Genomic DNA, 15,283 nt, shown 5'->3' with positions numbered 1-15,283 from the left:
GTAAGGCAAACCTAGAATGTTTTCTGCAGTAATCAAATCCAATAAATATATTCCTAGGAGGTTTCACACTGCAGAAAATAGCAACACCTGAAAGCTGTTCCATTATTCCATACACACTTGTCTGAATGAGAATCTTCATGATTTTACAATTTGCAATTGCAGTTACACAAATGAATAAACAATTTCATGACTGATCACTTTCACAGTTGCCCGTTTTATATTTTAATGTGTGCGTTATTTAATTTTAGGAGTGAAACAAGCAATCAATATTTTCTTCTTTACAAGTACCTTACATTGGATACATGATTTTCAGTTATATTTTAGCATCTAACTGATTGTTGTCTTTTCTGTACAGCATGGTATACATATAAATAAGGGTACTTATGTTGCATGTTGTTACAAATGTCATTAAATATTCCACATGGGTTTGAAGTGATTGAATATACCCCAATATTTAGTGAGAGGGGTATGATAATGAATAACTTTACAGAGGCTCTACCCATTCATGACTTGCATAACTGTGAAAAGCAAACACACATATAACATAAAACATATTTGTGTATTTTTTACCACATACATATTTTGTATATTGATTGCTTGTGATAACTTAATGATAAATGATCACTCATGACTAACTGTGATACACTCAAGTGACCATGATTGCTACAAAATCACCACAATAGTGAGAGTTGATCTAGCACACAGGCGATGAGGTGATTTTCAGTTTAAGCTTTATTATCCTCTTGGGGAAATTTGTTTTACAGCACAGTCCAATACAACAAATAAAGCAAGGAAGACGAGCATTACCAACCGAGAAGATGGTACATTAGTGTTACAGGAGATAAAAGACTACTTATTATACATTATTTGAGAGAGATATTGCAAAGGGGATGACAGATTTCCTGAGTCAGTTACTTTTACACCTGGGGACACAGATGGGAGTAGTGTAAATACGCAGTGGATGGGGTGAGTCACACGCTCCACAAATTTAAGTCACACAGTCACACACATTTAAGCTGATCGGATTTGATTTGCACCAATTATTTTGCTACGTATTTGACTCATTTTCACAACGTTATTGCACTTAATGGTACTGAAGTGAGACATTGTTAAAACAATTTCAACGAATGACTTATAGAAAAATGTTAAAATTGTTTTATCTACCTTAAATACCTTAGTTTCCTAAGCAAAACAGTCTTCGTTGGCCCTTTTTTATAAATGAAGTCCCATTTAGGTATTTTGTCTATGACCAGTCCCAAGAACATTGACAATGTCTACAGTCTGACCATTTATTAAAGTAAGCTGGTGTGATGTTTCATTTTTCCTGAAATCAATGTCAAGCTCCTTTGTTTTCAAGGCATTTTACTTCAAAGACAAGTCATCACACCATTTAGTAAAATCATTAAGAGTGGCCCCATGATGATTTTCTAGGTTCCTTAATCACGTGACCAGGACTGCGTCATTGGCAAATTCAATGAGATGCTTATGTGTTTGCAATTACAATCGTTAGTGAAACCTGTTTAACCTGTTGAAATTTAAGCCTGGCGAAAATCAAGCAAGTATATCACAGAAAGGAACAAATATGCCCCACATATGAGGAGAACGCTTTTGTGTCATTGTTATGTTGAAGCAACACTTTGGGTGGTCTTGCCAGCAGTGAAGCTAATTTCTCTTGAACAATCAATCAAGGTTTTCTGTAGACCCCCTGATGGACATCCTTGAGTATGTCTGTGATGTGCAGAATAATATGCTAATGTAATTGTTTTGTACAACAAACTAATCATTAGGAATTAATTAATTGCATCTGGCAATCTGACTTCTTGATGCTACATTAATCAAGTCCCTGTGTCCTCATGTGCTACCCTTACTGTGGGCTCAACCTAACATGAATATATTCCTATAAGACAACACACATTGTCACACTGCCTGCTCAAGTAACAGAGTGAATTCTTGCAACATGATTTTAAGACCCTTATACCTTGATTGCCCTATTTGACATACTGTATATGAAGGAAGATATGTGGTATCTAGGACCCAGAGACTATTGAACAAGCACATGCTTCTCCAGGTGTTACGGGGATAGTGAAAAGCCCACAAGACAACATACTGTATGCAACCTGATACAGAACATGTATCACAGACATACAGTACAGCTCGTATTGATCTCATGTCGGTTCTGTCTGTTCAATAACATCAATGCCCCTGCTACAAAAATGCTTGTCATTTTGTTCATAATAATTGAACATTGAATTTAAATTGAATAATTGAAATTGAATTGAATTTAAATTTCTTATATACTGTAAGTAATAAAATATATTGAGAATTAAAATAAACTTATCTAACTGTTTCTTATCTAAAAAGTCCCACAGCAGGAAGCTTCTTATTAATAATTTGGGACAACCTATTTTGAAAAAAGAAGTAATTTAACATAAACCATATTAATGCAGTGTTCTTTTCTCAAAAGCCAAGGCACTTTTTTGTTATTATAAGTTTGTATAGTACTTTTTATTAAATGATTTATAGAGATGATTTGCATATTAAAACATGTTCATATATTTATAGCTCTTTGACGGAATTGAATGCGAGTTTCCATTGTTTTACATCTACATGATAATTGATGGTAAGTCACAATCATCCATTTAATGAAAATTACCTTTATACTTCTTTGTAATGATTCCTTATCGCAGTTGTTAAGCTTCTAAAAATTACTAGTAATTAATAGATTACTAGTAATTTGTTTTTTAAAAAAACTTTTGTTGCTAAATAAGTTCAAATTTCAGAACTGTAAATATAAAATTCATGTCATCAATGCAATGTTTTATTTCACTTTGGTAAATGTGTTTGAATTATTCTTCTTTACAGAAACTCATAAATAGATGAATTTGTACCTGTCATGTTTTTGTGAGTGCTTACATCTTTAGGGTAAATTATTTTTTAATATTATAATGTTTCAGAGGTGTAAAAATGGTAACATTTTATTCCATTGTTTGTTACATTCAAGGTGTTTTTAGAGGAAATTCGGAGCAAGTGAAAGAATATAAGAAATTACTGGATCCTGTGATTTTTCATTCCTATGATGGTAAGATGTTGGCTGTTTACTAGGATATTATTTCAAGATAGGATATTTTAGAGCTTAGTTCTTAAATGTGTATCCATCACCTCACATGTAACAGAATTTAGAGTTATGGGTCTGTAGTTACTTGACTTTTTATCACCACATTGATGAGCATTACATTTGCAATTTACTAGTCTGGGGAGGGGCTTGAGTGACTTTTGAGTTGCACTAATGGCTTATAAGTTCATATGTATTATTTGCTTGAGTATAAATGGGAAGTCTCAAGTTGGGGATTTATTAACTTTGAGTGTTTGTAGATGTACAGTATTGTTGAATTCATCCTTAGTAAACACCTAAGGGGAATACTGTTTTTATTATGTCAGGCATTTCCCTTTCATTGTCTAAAAACATTCTCATTTTTCCAAATGTTTGCTTCATTCTTCATTCTTGATGGCTCATTTGCTGTTCTAATACTGAAAAAAACTTATTTTAGCCTTCACTGCAATATTCCTTTCCATTACTGTACTCTTTTTCTTTAACTGGATTTTGATTTTTAAAAAACTAAGTTTTAATCATTTTGAATAGATTTGTTATTTTTATATCCTTCTTAATCTTTTTTTCATTTTTAAATATAGATATGTGCACTTATAAATTCAGATTCAGTTTTCAAAATAATATTCAAAATATCACTAATATTCGAGTTTCACTTGTGTTAATGTAAGAAATTGCGTTCATTGCTTTGACTTTCGGAAATAAATCAAGCTATGCAAGAAAGTACATGCATAGAAACATTTTCACTGTTTTTCACGGTAACAAATTATTGTGGCATCTGAGATCCTGTTGAAGTCATTTTATCCTTGCAAATGAATTCCCCATTTTTTTTTATAAAATGCATTGGTTTTTCATAATGCTGATATAGCTTTAATCTATTGAGGACTCATGTAGGTTGGTTTGCTATGGAAAAGGTATCTCTCCCAAGTATGTTTTTATATGCATTTAATTAATGTTAAGAATTTGCTGTCTTAGGCTATGTAGATAAATGGTAGAAAATGCTAGGCTGCATCTTTAGCTTGAGATTTGGTTCTTTAAGGGATGAATCCTTGATTAATAATAAAAGGAAGATTAAATATGGCTATTGGGCCACAGCATAAAACATGAAATATCTGTTTCCAGCAAGCCATATATTGCTATATTGTATTGTAAATTAAATGGCTTAAAACACAGACAAGCTTGGTAGTCTCTCCTTTGGATCCATTACATCTGTTTCTTTTGAAAAGAAAAAACATAGCCCTTTGGCTCTGCTTGTCTGATGAACAATACTTCTTTTTTCTTCATTTTCTTTGAAGTATATATTTTTCAAATACCTCCACAGGGCATGCTATTATCCCGAAGTATTACCATGTGCCAGCTGATTTTGTAGAGGCCGAGCAGAAGAATCATGGGAGCCAGAAGCGTTTTCCCAGTAACTCTGGACGTGATGGGAGACTTTTTTTGTGGGGGCAGGCCCTCTATCACATTGCAAAACTGCTTGGTAAGTAAAAAAAATAACCATGTGAAATGTGTGAAATTTTTTGCCTTTTGCAAATAAAAGTGCAGGAAAAGAAGTGCTCAATGTTTAGTGCAATTGCTACTTGCAAGTAATTGTTGAGTAGATTTTGCAGTTATGTCATTGCCACATAAAGCTTTATTGTGTCAAAAGTTCTGTTCTTTAAGCAGGGCAAGGAAACCTTTGCATTATTTTATTCTAAAACTACACTCAAAATAAATCTGCTCTCTTTGAAATGCTAAAAACAAAACTTTCTCATTTTCCCTTCATGTAATGGATTAATGATCAGTGGATGGTCTGATTAGCCCAAAAGACCTTGACCCAGTGCGGCGCTATGTGCCACCTGAAGATCAGAGGAATGTCAGCATGAGATACTCCAATCAGGTAAATTATAATGATACCACCATTTCATCAATCCTAGGCTCATTGACACATAATGAATATCTTTCAGAAGAGCTCAGCTGAAACGTTTAAGAGCATAAGAACAATTACAAATGAGAGGGGGCTATTTGTCCATCTCATTTGCTTGCTAGTGTCTAATTGATCTAAGGATCTCATGCACTATCTGGGTTATACTAAATTACAATTATCACATTAGCCATTATGAAGTACAGCACAGTACTAGATTCATCATAGGCCTGTTATGTTTCTTAGAAAAACCTTAATAAATCATTCTTAATAGTTCTTATTTTAGATTTTATTTATTTTTTATTCACAAAGCCTATGAAAAAGGAAAATGACAAACTGTCAAATTGTAATGGAACTGCATAATATTCACACTAACTGTTGCTTGTCTATTACTAAATACTAAAGTATGCACATCTTATTTGATTTCATTTTCATTTGAAGTCTAAGTGATATTACATAGATCCGTGCTTTTAAGAACATTTTTCAAATAGATGAATAGCTTAGGCTGTTAAGATAATCACAGCTAGACTGTAAAATGTAAGTTTGGTTTGTGACAGGTTGTATAAGTGTTTTCTGGAGAAATGTTGGCAGTCATATTCCTGTTTTAAATTTTACACATTACAGTGTTTTATTTTCTTTATTTTGTTTTCATAAGTAATGTTTTTTAAAGAATGCATAATTCACACAAAGGTTTTTGCCTTTTCTGATTAAAAATTGATTAAGTATTTGATAAAAAATCTAATATTAGGCTTACATTTCAGTTGTTTGGACAGTCATTCAAAAAACAGCATAATCCTTTTTTGTGCCTTTTTTTAATTAATGTTCAAGTTTCCTTTGCTAGTGACTTGTAGTTTCATGGCTTTCAAGCTGTCTCTCCAGGCTCTTTCATTTCCACTCCCTCTGTGTTGGGAAGGTACCTGTGTTATATTATCCTGCCCTTCGGTGTTACAAGATCTATGCCCTAGTAATTAGCAATGTAACTTACTCCATGGATGTGGTTTACTCCATGGTTTAACTCGGTATTTCAAATGGAATTTTTTATTGCTAGAGTTTGCATTGTTCGCTGTAGGCTTATTTTATGGTTGATTCAATGCATATAGCATGCTGTCATTCTGTGGATGCAACTGGAATTTCTTAACATGTGGTCTACCAATACCCCCTGTGCCAAACTAACAAGAGGCATATCTGCAAAACGTTCAGTGCTGCAAATTATTTGAGTAATTGTCTGGGTCACTTCCCATAAAAGTAACAGTTCTAGTCTATATCTATAAAAACCTCAACAGAATGTCTGAATGTGGTTATTTGTATGTGGTAAATTTAATTCTTTTTTAGCAAGTCTGATTTTCAATGATTTGCAGGAAAAGTGATTTGTTGAGTACGTTTGAAAAAATCAAAATTGCTTTCCAGTTCAATAATTTCGACAAGGTCTTTTTGTATACAGATACAGTAGAACTTTCTTGAAAAAAGCCTTTGACTGCATCTCATAGATAACTATAGTACAACTACAGTAACTATACAAAATGAATTGAAGGAAATCATTTAAGGGGTGCTGTTTTCCATTATTAATTTTACAAAGAAGTACAAAGTGATTAAATTATGTAATTAAAGAACATCAAGGTATATTTATTGAGTTCTATCAAGCAATAAATCTGTCTGTATTTGTTCTCTTTGGTGTTTGCTGTTCGATTTGACTCATTATGAGGAAGAAAATGAATGGTTCTGCTTTGCTTTCTAAACAAGGATAAGATGTTTTTTTTCTTATGTTTACTTATTGCTGATCTTAAAATTGAAATTCACATTTTGATCATAATTTCAGATCCCTCTCTTGCCTGTTTAGGTATTGATGGGAAATGAAGACATTTTTATGCTTTTTGGTTTTGGTTTTCTTTCATTTAAGGTAGTACAGGAGCCAGTTACTGTTGATGTTCAGAGGTGAAATACCAGTTATACACAGGAGAGTTTAAAATATGGGAAAAACACTTTTTTTTACATTACTGTCAGAGAATGTTAATTTACTTTAATGCATTTCATTGTTTTTTTAATCGTTTCCAACACATTGTTGAAGTTATATAAGTATACAATTTTGCAATTTTGACTTATTTTTAAGGCAACACCTTCACTGTTCTTGTATAAGATAAATATCTTATGTTGTGAAATGCATGTATTCTGTATTTTCTTTACTAAGATGAGGGTGATGGAAAATTCCTTAAGTATTGTTGTTGCTAGAAGCTTTCAGTCACCCACACAGTTGCTTCATGATCTGAGGTGAAGATACTGTAATGCCTATCCACAAGTGAAGAGAGGCAAAACAAAATCTTTAACCAGAACTAACCTTCCAGGTCTGTGCTGCATGAATGATGGTTTCTGTTGTTTGAAAGAAAGTGATAAGTCTTCATCTGAGCCTGCCTCCAGAGAGATTTTGACCTTCTCAACAGGTTACTCTATAACCATAACAAACATCAACAAAGCTCATAGGACTACCTCTTCTAACAGATAAGAAAGGAGCTTGAGATTACAAAATACATAGACATCTATAAGCTCAAGATATGTGTACACTGTGTTGTCCAGTACTGTCATTATGTTGCAAGGATATAGACTAATATAGTTGTATTAGTATTGTATTTAAAAGACAAGGGCATTATTATTTTATCTCAGTTTTGTTTGCCTCCGACTTTCTGGCTCTTCATTCTCTTCTTCAGTAGTTTGTTACGTAGGTTGACACTTACACTGACCACCATCGATGTAGTAACACGTTAGATTTAGTATGTTAAAGATAGAATTTATAAATGCAAAATGCTGAAGATTATATATAAATTAAAAAATACATAATTATGTTTCTCAGGAATATTAAAGGGATGTGAAGATTATTAATAACTAAGAACAGAATGACTAATGTTTCTAAGAATTTTAGAATGACTATAATTAGATAAAGCATTAAATAAAGTTCACCTATATCTTGTATATTGGAACAGTAGCTTATGATAAAAAACCTGTAGGCTGTTCTTCAAACTGAACTACTATTTTGTCAGCATTTTAAAGCACTGCAATAGCCACAAGTCTGGTTATATCTAACACACATGAACATTTTTGAGAAAATACTTTAAAACTAAACTTTCACCTTAAATTAACATCTGAAGTATTGATTTTCAAATCTACCTAATGGTAAATAACATCTGAAGTATCCATTCTCAAACCTCTTTAATACAGGTAAATAACAGATCACCAGTTAAACTTTCATAGGATAGTAGGTTTCATATTGAAGATTGTATTGTTTGTACTTTGCTGTCTTGCTTCATGACAAAGAAATTATTCTGTGTGGAAAATATTGTAGCCGTTAATTCTAGAAAATTAGTAAAACTATCTAGGTTTATTACAGCCATGCCTTAATATGACCATTTTCAGCAGGGAGAAATCATTTAGTGCAGTAGATGTTTGTGACATGCTGTTACAGGCAAATGGCTAAATGACATGCACATAGAGTAGACCCATAACAAGCAACCTGGCCTGGAGCTGAATTGGCATTTTGTTTTTCTAGTATGACAGGTAAATTGGATTAAAGTTTCAGGGTCTGTGATGCCAAAGTGGCATTAATGCTTTTTATGTTTTTAGGTGCTTTGCTGCCTGTGCTTCCTGGTAATCAATATTTTATCTTTTATAAATCATCTGATCTAAGAAAGCTCTTGACAAGATAGGATTTTTTCAAGCACAAATATATTTGTGTCAAAGATCCATAAATATCAGCAAGATTGAATCCCTAAAAATAAAGAACTACTTTGTTTAATCTTTTATCCCTGGAAACTCATGTGGCAAGTGTAAGAATAGAGGTACTTGCATTTAATAATGTATTTGCAGTGGATAAAAGCAATGGAAAATTGTGGCCTGAATACTGAAGTCATGCATTATTACAGCAAGGTTCATTGACTGTTGTAGTAGGTTATCATCGATTATCAAGAGCCCACAGGGGGAAGGGGTTGCCAGCATTGTTCAAAATTGCCATGTAATCGCATCAGAATTTTTTATAGCATTGCGATTTGTTGTTGTGTGTGTTTTGAGTTTTTTTTTACCGTATAAAATGTTTGAAATAAAGTCCACAAATAGGCTATATACACATTTTCTACTTACAGAAAGTGCTGTACCGTACCCATTTCATCAGTTTAGTTATTGCAGAGTATAATATATTTAGTTTCTCATTAAACAGGTAATGTACTAAATGTTTTTTGAAAATGCTGTGTGATTGACTGCAATTAAATGTATGTGTACTTTATATGTCTGGAAACACAATTAACAATTTCACAAAAAATAAAATCACGAACACTTGGCAACAATTCAGTTTATTCCACATATCTTCACAAGATGCTTGTACACATCTGGGAATAATATGTATTTTCCTCATTTTAGCTGTTACATGGTGTTTGTATATTGCTCACTAGCACAATCAAACATACTATGCATGCAAAGCAAAACTAATTTTTTATATAATTTTGCTACTTTTTTTAGTAAAGCATCTCTATGCTTACTGTTCTCTAGAATATAAGCAATGTGGATGTTTTGTGTCTTTTATGATTTTATTTTTATTATGTAATAGCTTAAGTATGCAAACAGACATTAAAATGCTTGGAAATAGCATGCACTTTAAATAAGAAAATCAGTCTTGTAAACTGGTACATTTCCTATTACTTTTCAGTTGATTGTTTGTGCATTTTTTATTATTTGTTGGTTTTGTTAGAGATGTGATAACATGGCTTAGCATCCAAGATTTGGTTTGGCTGTCTAAACCTTTGCACCAATTAGTAGTTCATACCGTACATTAAGTTTGAACAGAAAGCAGATTGATGGGTACCGTGTAAAATAGTGGAAGATAGTTCTTGAAAAGGGTATCTACGTTATGGTGTAATTGTACTTGAGTGAGACATTCTTCACTATTTTTGATATTAGTATTATTCTTCTTTATTGTCTCCTCCACCTTTTATAATATTATTTGAGACAAAAGAAGCTTTGTCTCTAGGTGAACAGATGTGAGTGTCATGGTGGTGATTTAATAAATGCACTGAGAGTTTTTTTGCAACATAACCAAAAACCCTTGACATTTTTCTCACTGTACACATAAAAGCCTTAATTAACAGAACCTTGAAGATGTCATTCTTAAGAGGAAATCTTCTTAAAAGAATTTTTCTTAAGACTAAGGTTAGTGAAAATGTCCATCTCCACTCTTCATACCCCTTCTATGTAGCTTGCTTTACAATTTTGAGGGCAAACATGCTAATCAATAATAATAGGTAATAGGTAATCAATAATTAGCATTGCTGCCTCACAGCGCTGGGGCCTTGGGTTCAGTTGGTTCAACTGGATGGATGGATCAATCATCTAGTGTGGCTCTGGAGATAATATACTGTATAAAAAAGGGCTGCTGGTTTTGGGGGACATGATGTGCTTTTTTGTTTGGCTCGCTTTGGAGAGATCAGAGATTCATTTATGAATACAGGCATTGCAACGCTGTTGAATTCACAATTAGTTTACTTTTTCAACTGAAACATTTTAAATTTGTTGTCTTATTAGTACTTCCACCAATCATATATTTGACCTTGTGTATTCTGAGAAGTTGCCATAGGCAATATTTCCTTGATGTGCCATGTATCCAATACATTTTTTACATCTTGCGGCGATGGATGGAATTTTGGTGTACTTATGGTAATGTTTCTAAAGGATTAATTACTACAGACAGACATTGATTTAGTGATAACCAACGTTGCATTTTAAAACTAAATTGTGTTCACTTGTTTATCATGTTTTTAAATATTTTGTCTTTAGGTTTTTTCACACACCATTTTTAATTTGCACGGAAAACTGGTTTCTTTAATATTAGTTTTCATGCTGTGTAGAAAGACTATTGCTCCAAGCATTATTGCATACATTGTACGTGACTTGGGAAAAGATATTCTTGACTCATGATGATGTTGTCTATTTCATTACACACTAGGGGATAATGTAACATTTTTTTTTGTATATTGAGCATATTCAATTAAATATACAAAATAGTAAATAAGGCAGCTTAAAACCTCAACAAGGACAACAAGGGTTGTTAAAAAACATCCAATTATTTTGTTTAATCTGTTTTTTATTGTAAGTAGATGTTGTTTTACTTATCTAAATACAGTATGTCTCTGTGGCAATATAATAATAAAACCTAATATATCCCTAATATAATGTATCCTAGCATTATATGTATGATCTTTTTTGGAGTCTTACTGTAACTGTAGTTAAAAAGGTGGAAAAAGATTTGTCATGGAATTGAAAAATGGTCTGACAGCTTTCTGTATAGCCTGGTGAGTATCCTTTAATTGCTGTTCTTTGATGGATGATTCAGCAATGGGTGATGACCCAGAAACTCTGTACAAAGTGCTGAACTGTGTACCGTGTATATAATGTGATAACTGTTCAAAGAAATCATGCCCAAGGTATTGCATAGTAAAATCTGCAGCATTTTTTTCCATTTCATCTCGGATTTTTATGGATAACAGCAATGTGTTCTGTGTGTATAATTTGACCTTAATTAGCGTATGTTTTTAAATCTAAGATAGTGATTCAACTGTGGTTCAGTTACCTTATAACTCATTTAAGGATATAGATGCTGAACATTAATGTGGATGAAACTAATTGAACTAGTCACATTTTGTTTAAAGTGTTTATTGGAGTTCAGCTGTCCGCTTTCAAAAAGCACAGATGAAGGCACTGTTGATACAACATACAGTATATGCTTTTGTGCCTCACTGACTTAAAAAAATAGACTGTTTAAGAATGTTGTCTTCTAATTTTAATTAATGTGCTTTTTAGTTTCAGCACCCCTTTAATCTTATATGAGTGGAATATGTTCTATATTAAATGCTTACATAAAATGTATCTCTAATGGTAGCCTATATATAATATATGACTGTAAATATAGATGGTAACAGCTTAACATCTAAATGAATCCAATCCTCTTGACAAATAACATTACACTCTCCTGTACCTTGGGAAACATTATAACACATCTTCTTCCTTAATACAGAACTCATAAATCGGATTTAATGTTCCTTAAAAGGACATTCTATTATTGTAGTTAGGGACAAAGTCTTATGTGTACAGTAGTTCTATTTTTAATGTCTACTAAAATATAAACAGTGTGTGACTTACTATGTAGACCCAGGGTAAATACCTAGATTGTTTAATCAGATTAATACAGTAAAAATAGACTATAGGGTATTACAGTATCTATAAAGGTTACTGAAGTTGCTGTTGTCTGTTTAAATTGCTCAAAAATGTATACTGTGCTTTATTTGTATGGTCATAATTTATTATTGGAAAAAAATAGAACTGAATAAAATTAATTTTAATTGGTGATCTGGGACTACCCATGACTAATCTTATTTGCAAATGTATGTCGTGAAAAATTTGTGTAAAAAGAAATACCATAATGCTGAAAAGTCAAAAACAAGATAGTGGAGCTTCTTTTTTCATTTAATGTGAAAAATGTATAGCTACTTAAGCCTAATGTAAAAAGTATCTCGCTACTTTTTATGAAATGTGACTTTAATTTTGTTTCTAAAACATTTTTAAATATAAGTATTTTCTGAGGGAGAGATTAACATAAACGTTACATAAAAAGTAGCAATGATTTTTAGGTGTCACCATGCGCAGTGGTAAGCATTGCTGTGTTTGTGTCTGTTTGCCCTGTGATGGGCTAGCGTCCTGTCCAGGGTGTGCCCTACCTTGCACCCATTACTTGGTGTGATAAGCTATGGTTCCTCCATGATCCTTAATTGGAAGAACTGGTTAGAAAATGGATGGGTGGTTGATTTTTATTATATTTAATAATATGAGGTATGGGGTACGTCTTTTTAGCATTTCTGACGGGATTGCAAGTATTTACAGATATGCATGAAGTGGATTTCTCCAAATCAAAGCTGAATAGAAGCCTTGAGAATTGTGTTATACAGTATGTCTGTTGCCAATGAACCAAGCTGTAGTCTCCATAGAGCTGTTATGCTCCATCTGCTCTTGTTCATCTACCTTTTGTATGTTGGAGCTGAAAAGCCTATATCAGATGCCTGCTCGTGCGATGTGTGCTTGTAATTGGGAGGTGACAAGTTCATCCTGTTTATACAGGCTAAGGCAGTCTATACTTCTAAGTGAAGCCTGAAGTACTGTCATTTTTATAGAAAGCCTTTTAGAAACAGATCAAAGTTTGACCTGACTTTGTAAAAAAAAAAATAGCACAACATGAAAAGTAGTGGTTTGAATTGAAAATATTTTTTTCTATTACATGCTATAACCCAGATGTGTGTGCTTCTAATAGAAAATGCTGTCCAATTGTAATTAACAAAGAGCCGGTACAGAAACACATTTTTTAATGAACATTCATTCTGAAGGATAATCATAGTGACCGACTTACTGAAATGAAAAGCAACCTGCATTTTGGGTCTCCAGAGTGGGTAAACTTGTATTCACATGTAAGATAATTATTATGGATGACTCATAATAGCTACTTTATGAATATTATTTATAAATCATCTGTGGCAGCACATCTCAGACCTCAGCCCTTTTGTCATCTACAATGTCTTTGGCAATATGCCCCCTCGGGTGATAAAGATATACAGCTTTGAATCCCACACAGCTGATATGCTATCTTTGCAGTCTGCTTGATTAAAAAGCTCCAGGAGAGAATCTCAGATGCCATGTTTCCTTACCTGTTAATGAACTGTTTAAAGAGAAGTTATAAGGCTGTCATTGTTCTGCTTTTCTTTTTAATGGCACTGTTATACTAACAAGATCTGAATTCAAGTTGCTAATGCAAGTTTGCTCTCTGCTTTCCAGGGTCCTATTGAAAATGACGTGGTGATTCATGTTGCTCTGATTGCTGAGAGCCAACGGTAAGTATGGTAACACATTAAAAATCTGTTGAACATTTGGATGTTATTAAGTTGGTTATAAGTCTTCTGCTTTAAGTGAGGTGACAAGAAAACCATTGTCTTGGCACTCTATCGCAGTCTTTTTAATTTTGTTATTGTATTTGCTTTTCTGGAGTATTTTTTATGTAAATGAAGTGTTCATCCCCAGGTGTCTAGAGGTAAAGGGGTGTAACATTTAGGATGGGTTTGGATGCAGGTGGGTTTCTGGTGAGGGACTTAGGAAGCGTGACAACAAAAGTTTGGTGCAAAAGATATTATTTTTAATAAGTGAATAAGTGACTGGTACGTATACAGGACACAATAACGCACAGGGAAAAGGAACTTGAGAGGTGCCAAAGGAAAGAAAATAACAAAACCAAACGGATCTAGCGAATACAGTGAAGTCTAACCTAACTAACCCAAACAAACTAAAATCAAAAGATTTCTGCGTCGTCGTGCTCCCTAACTTCCCTACACAGAACTAACCAGAACCAAAATATTGGTAAGGGCCAATGGGAAATTTGGCCAGGACGCCGGGGTTACACCTCTACTCTTTTCAAGAGATGTCCTGGGATTTTTAATGACCACAGAAAGTCAGGACCTCAGTTTTACGTCTCATCCGAAGGACGGCGCCTGTTTACAGTATAGTGTCCCTGTCACTATATTGGGGCATTAGGACCCACATGGACCATAGGGTGAGCACCCCCTGCTGGCCCCACTTAAACCTCTTCCAGCAGCAACCTTAGTTTTTCCCAGGAGGTCTCCCATCCAGGTACTGACCAGGCTCACACCTGCTGAGCTTCAGTGGGTTGCCAGTGATATGGCTGCTGGCAACAACAGTTAATACTTCTTTATGCCTTCCACAAAATACAAAAATTCACTGCAAAACATATCTTCAGACATTTGTCATACATTCCATTCAGGAAGATGAAAAGGTGGACTTTGTTTTTCAGCCTGCAAGTCTTCCTGAACACCTATGGTATTCAGACACAAACCCCTCAGCAGGTGGAGCCCATACAAATATGGCCGCAGCAAGAGCTAGTTAAGGTAATTTATTATGCTGACGTTACTGTCTCATGTATGTTCTCCTTTTTGTCCTACTTAGGATTCAAAATTACAGTTTTACTGCTGATTCTACCTGCCTTTATTAACATTTTTTGACATATTGTGGCATCGATGGTTAAGTTCAGCTTTGAAAAACAGCCCTTTTATTGGTATTTTAGATTTACACTGAGCAGAAAAAACTAACCTTGTTTTATTTAGCTGTTATTTTGAAAAGAAACATAGTCCAAAGACAGAGGACAACCTGTTTATGTTTAGCATTGTGTTATTTACTGTACATGGTTTAAA

General features: G+C 33.5%; 1 protein-coding gene across 4 annotated transcripts in view; it reads left to right on the top strand.

Annotated features, from left to right (window-relative positions):
* Positions 1 to 15,283, top strand: part of phkb (phosphorylase kinase, beta) — a 57,435-nt gene that overhangs the window by 26,957 nt on the left and 15,195 nt on the right. For all 4 annotated transcript variants that reach the window (XM_088938533.1, XM_088938531.1, XM_088938532.1 and 1 more), the window contains 6 exons: positions 2,563 to 2,620; positions 3,002 to 3,079; positions 4,428 to 4,586; positions 4,891 to 4,985; positions 13,860 to 13,915; positions 14,887 to 14,980. In XM_088938533.1, the coding sequence (XP_088794659.1) occupies positions 2,563 to 2,620; positions 3,002 to 3,079; positions 4,428 to 4,586; positions 4,891 to 4,985; positions 13,860 to 13,915; positions 14,887 to 14,980 (540 nt within the window). The remainder of the gene's footprint in view (positions 1 to 2,562; positions 2,621 to 3,001; positions 3,080 to 4,427; positions 4,587 to 4,890; positions 4,986 to 13,859; positions 13,916 to 14,886; positions 14,981 to 15,283) is intronic.

This window comes from Atractosteus spatula, chromosome 21 (genome assembly GCF_055471065.1).
Source record: "Atractosteus spatula isolate fAtrSpa1 chromosome 21, fAtrSpa1.hap1, whole genome shotgun sequence".
Taxonomy (NCBI): Eukaryota; Metazoa; Chordata; class Actinopteri; order Semionotiformes; family Lepisosteidae; genus Atractosteus; species Atractosteus spatula.
This window is presented reverse-complemented; position numbering and strand designations above follow the sequence as displayed.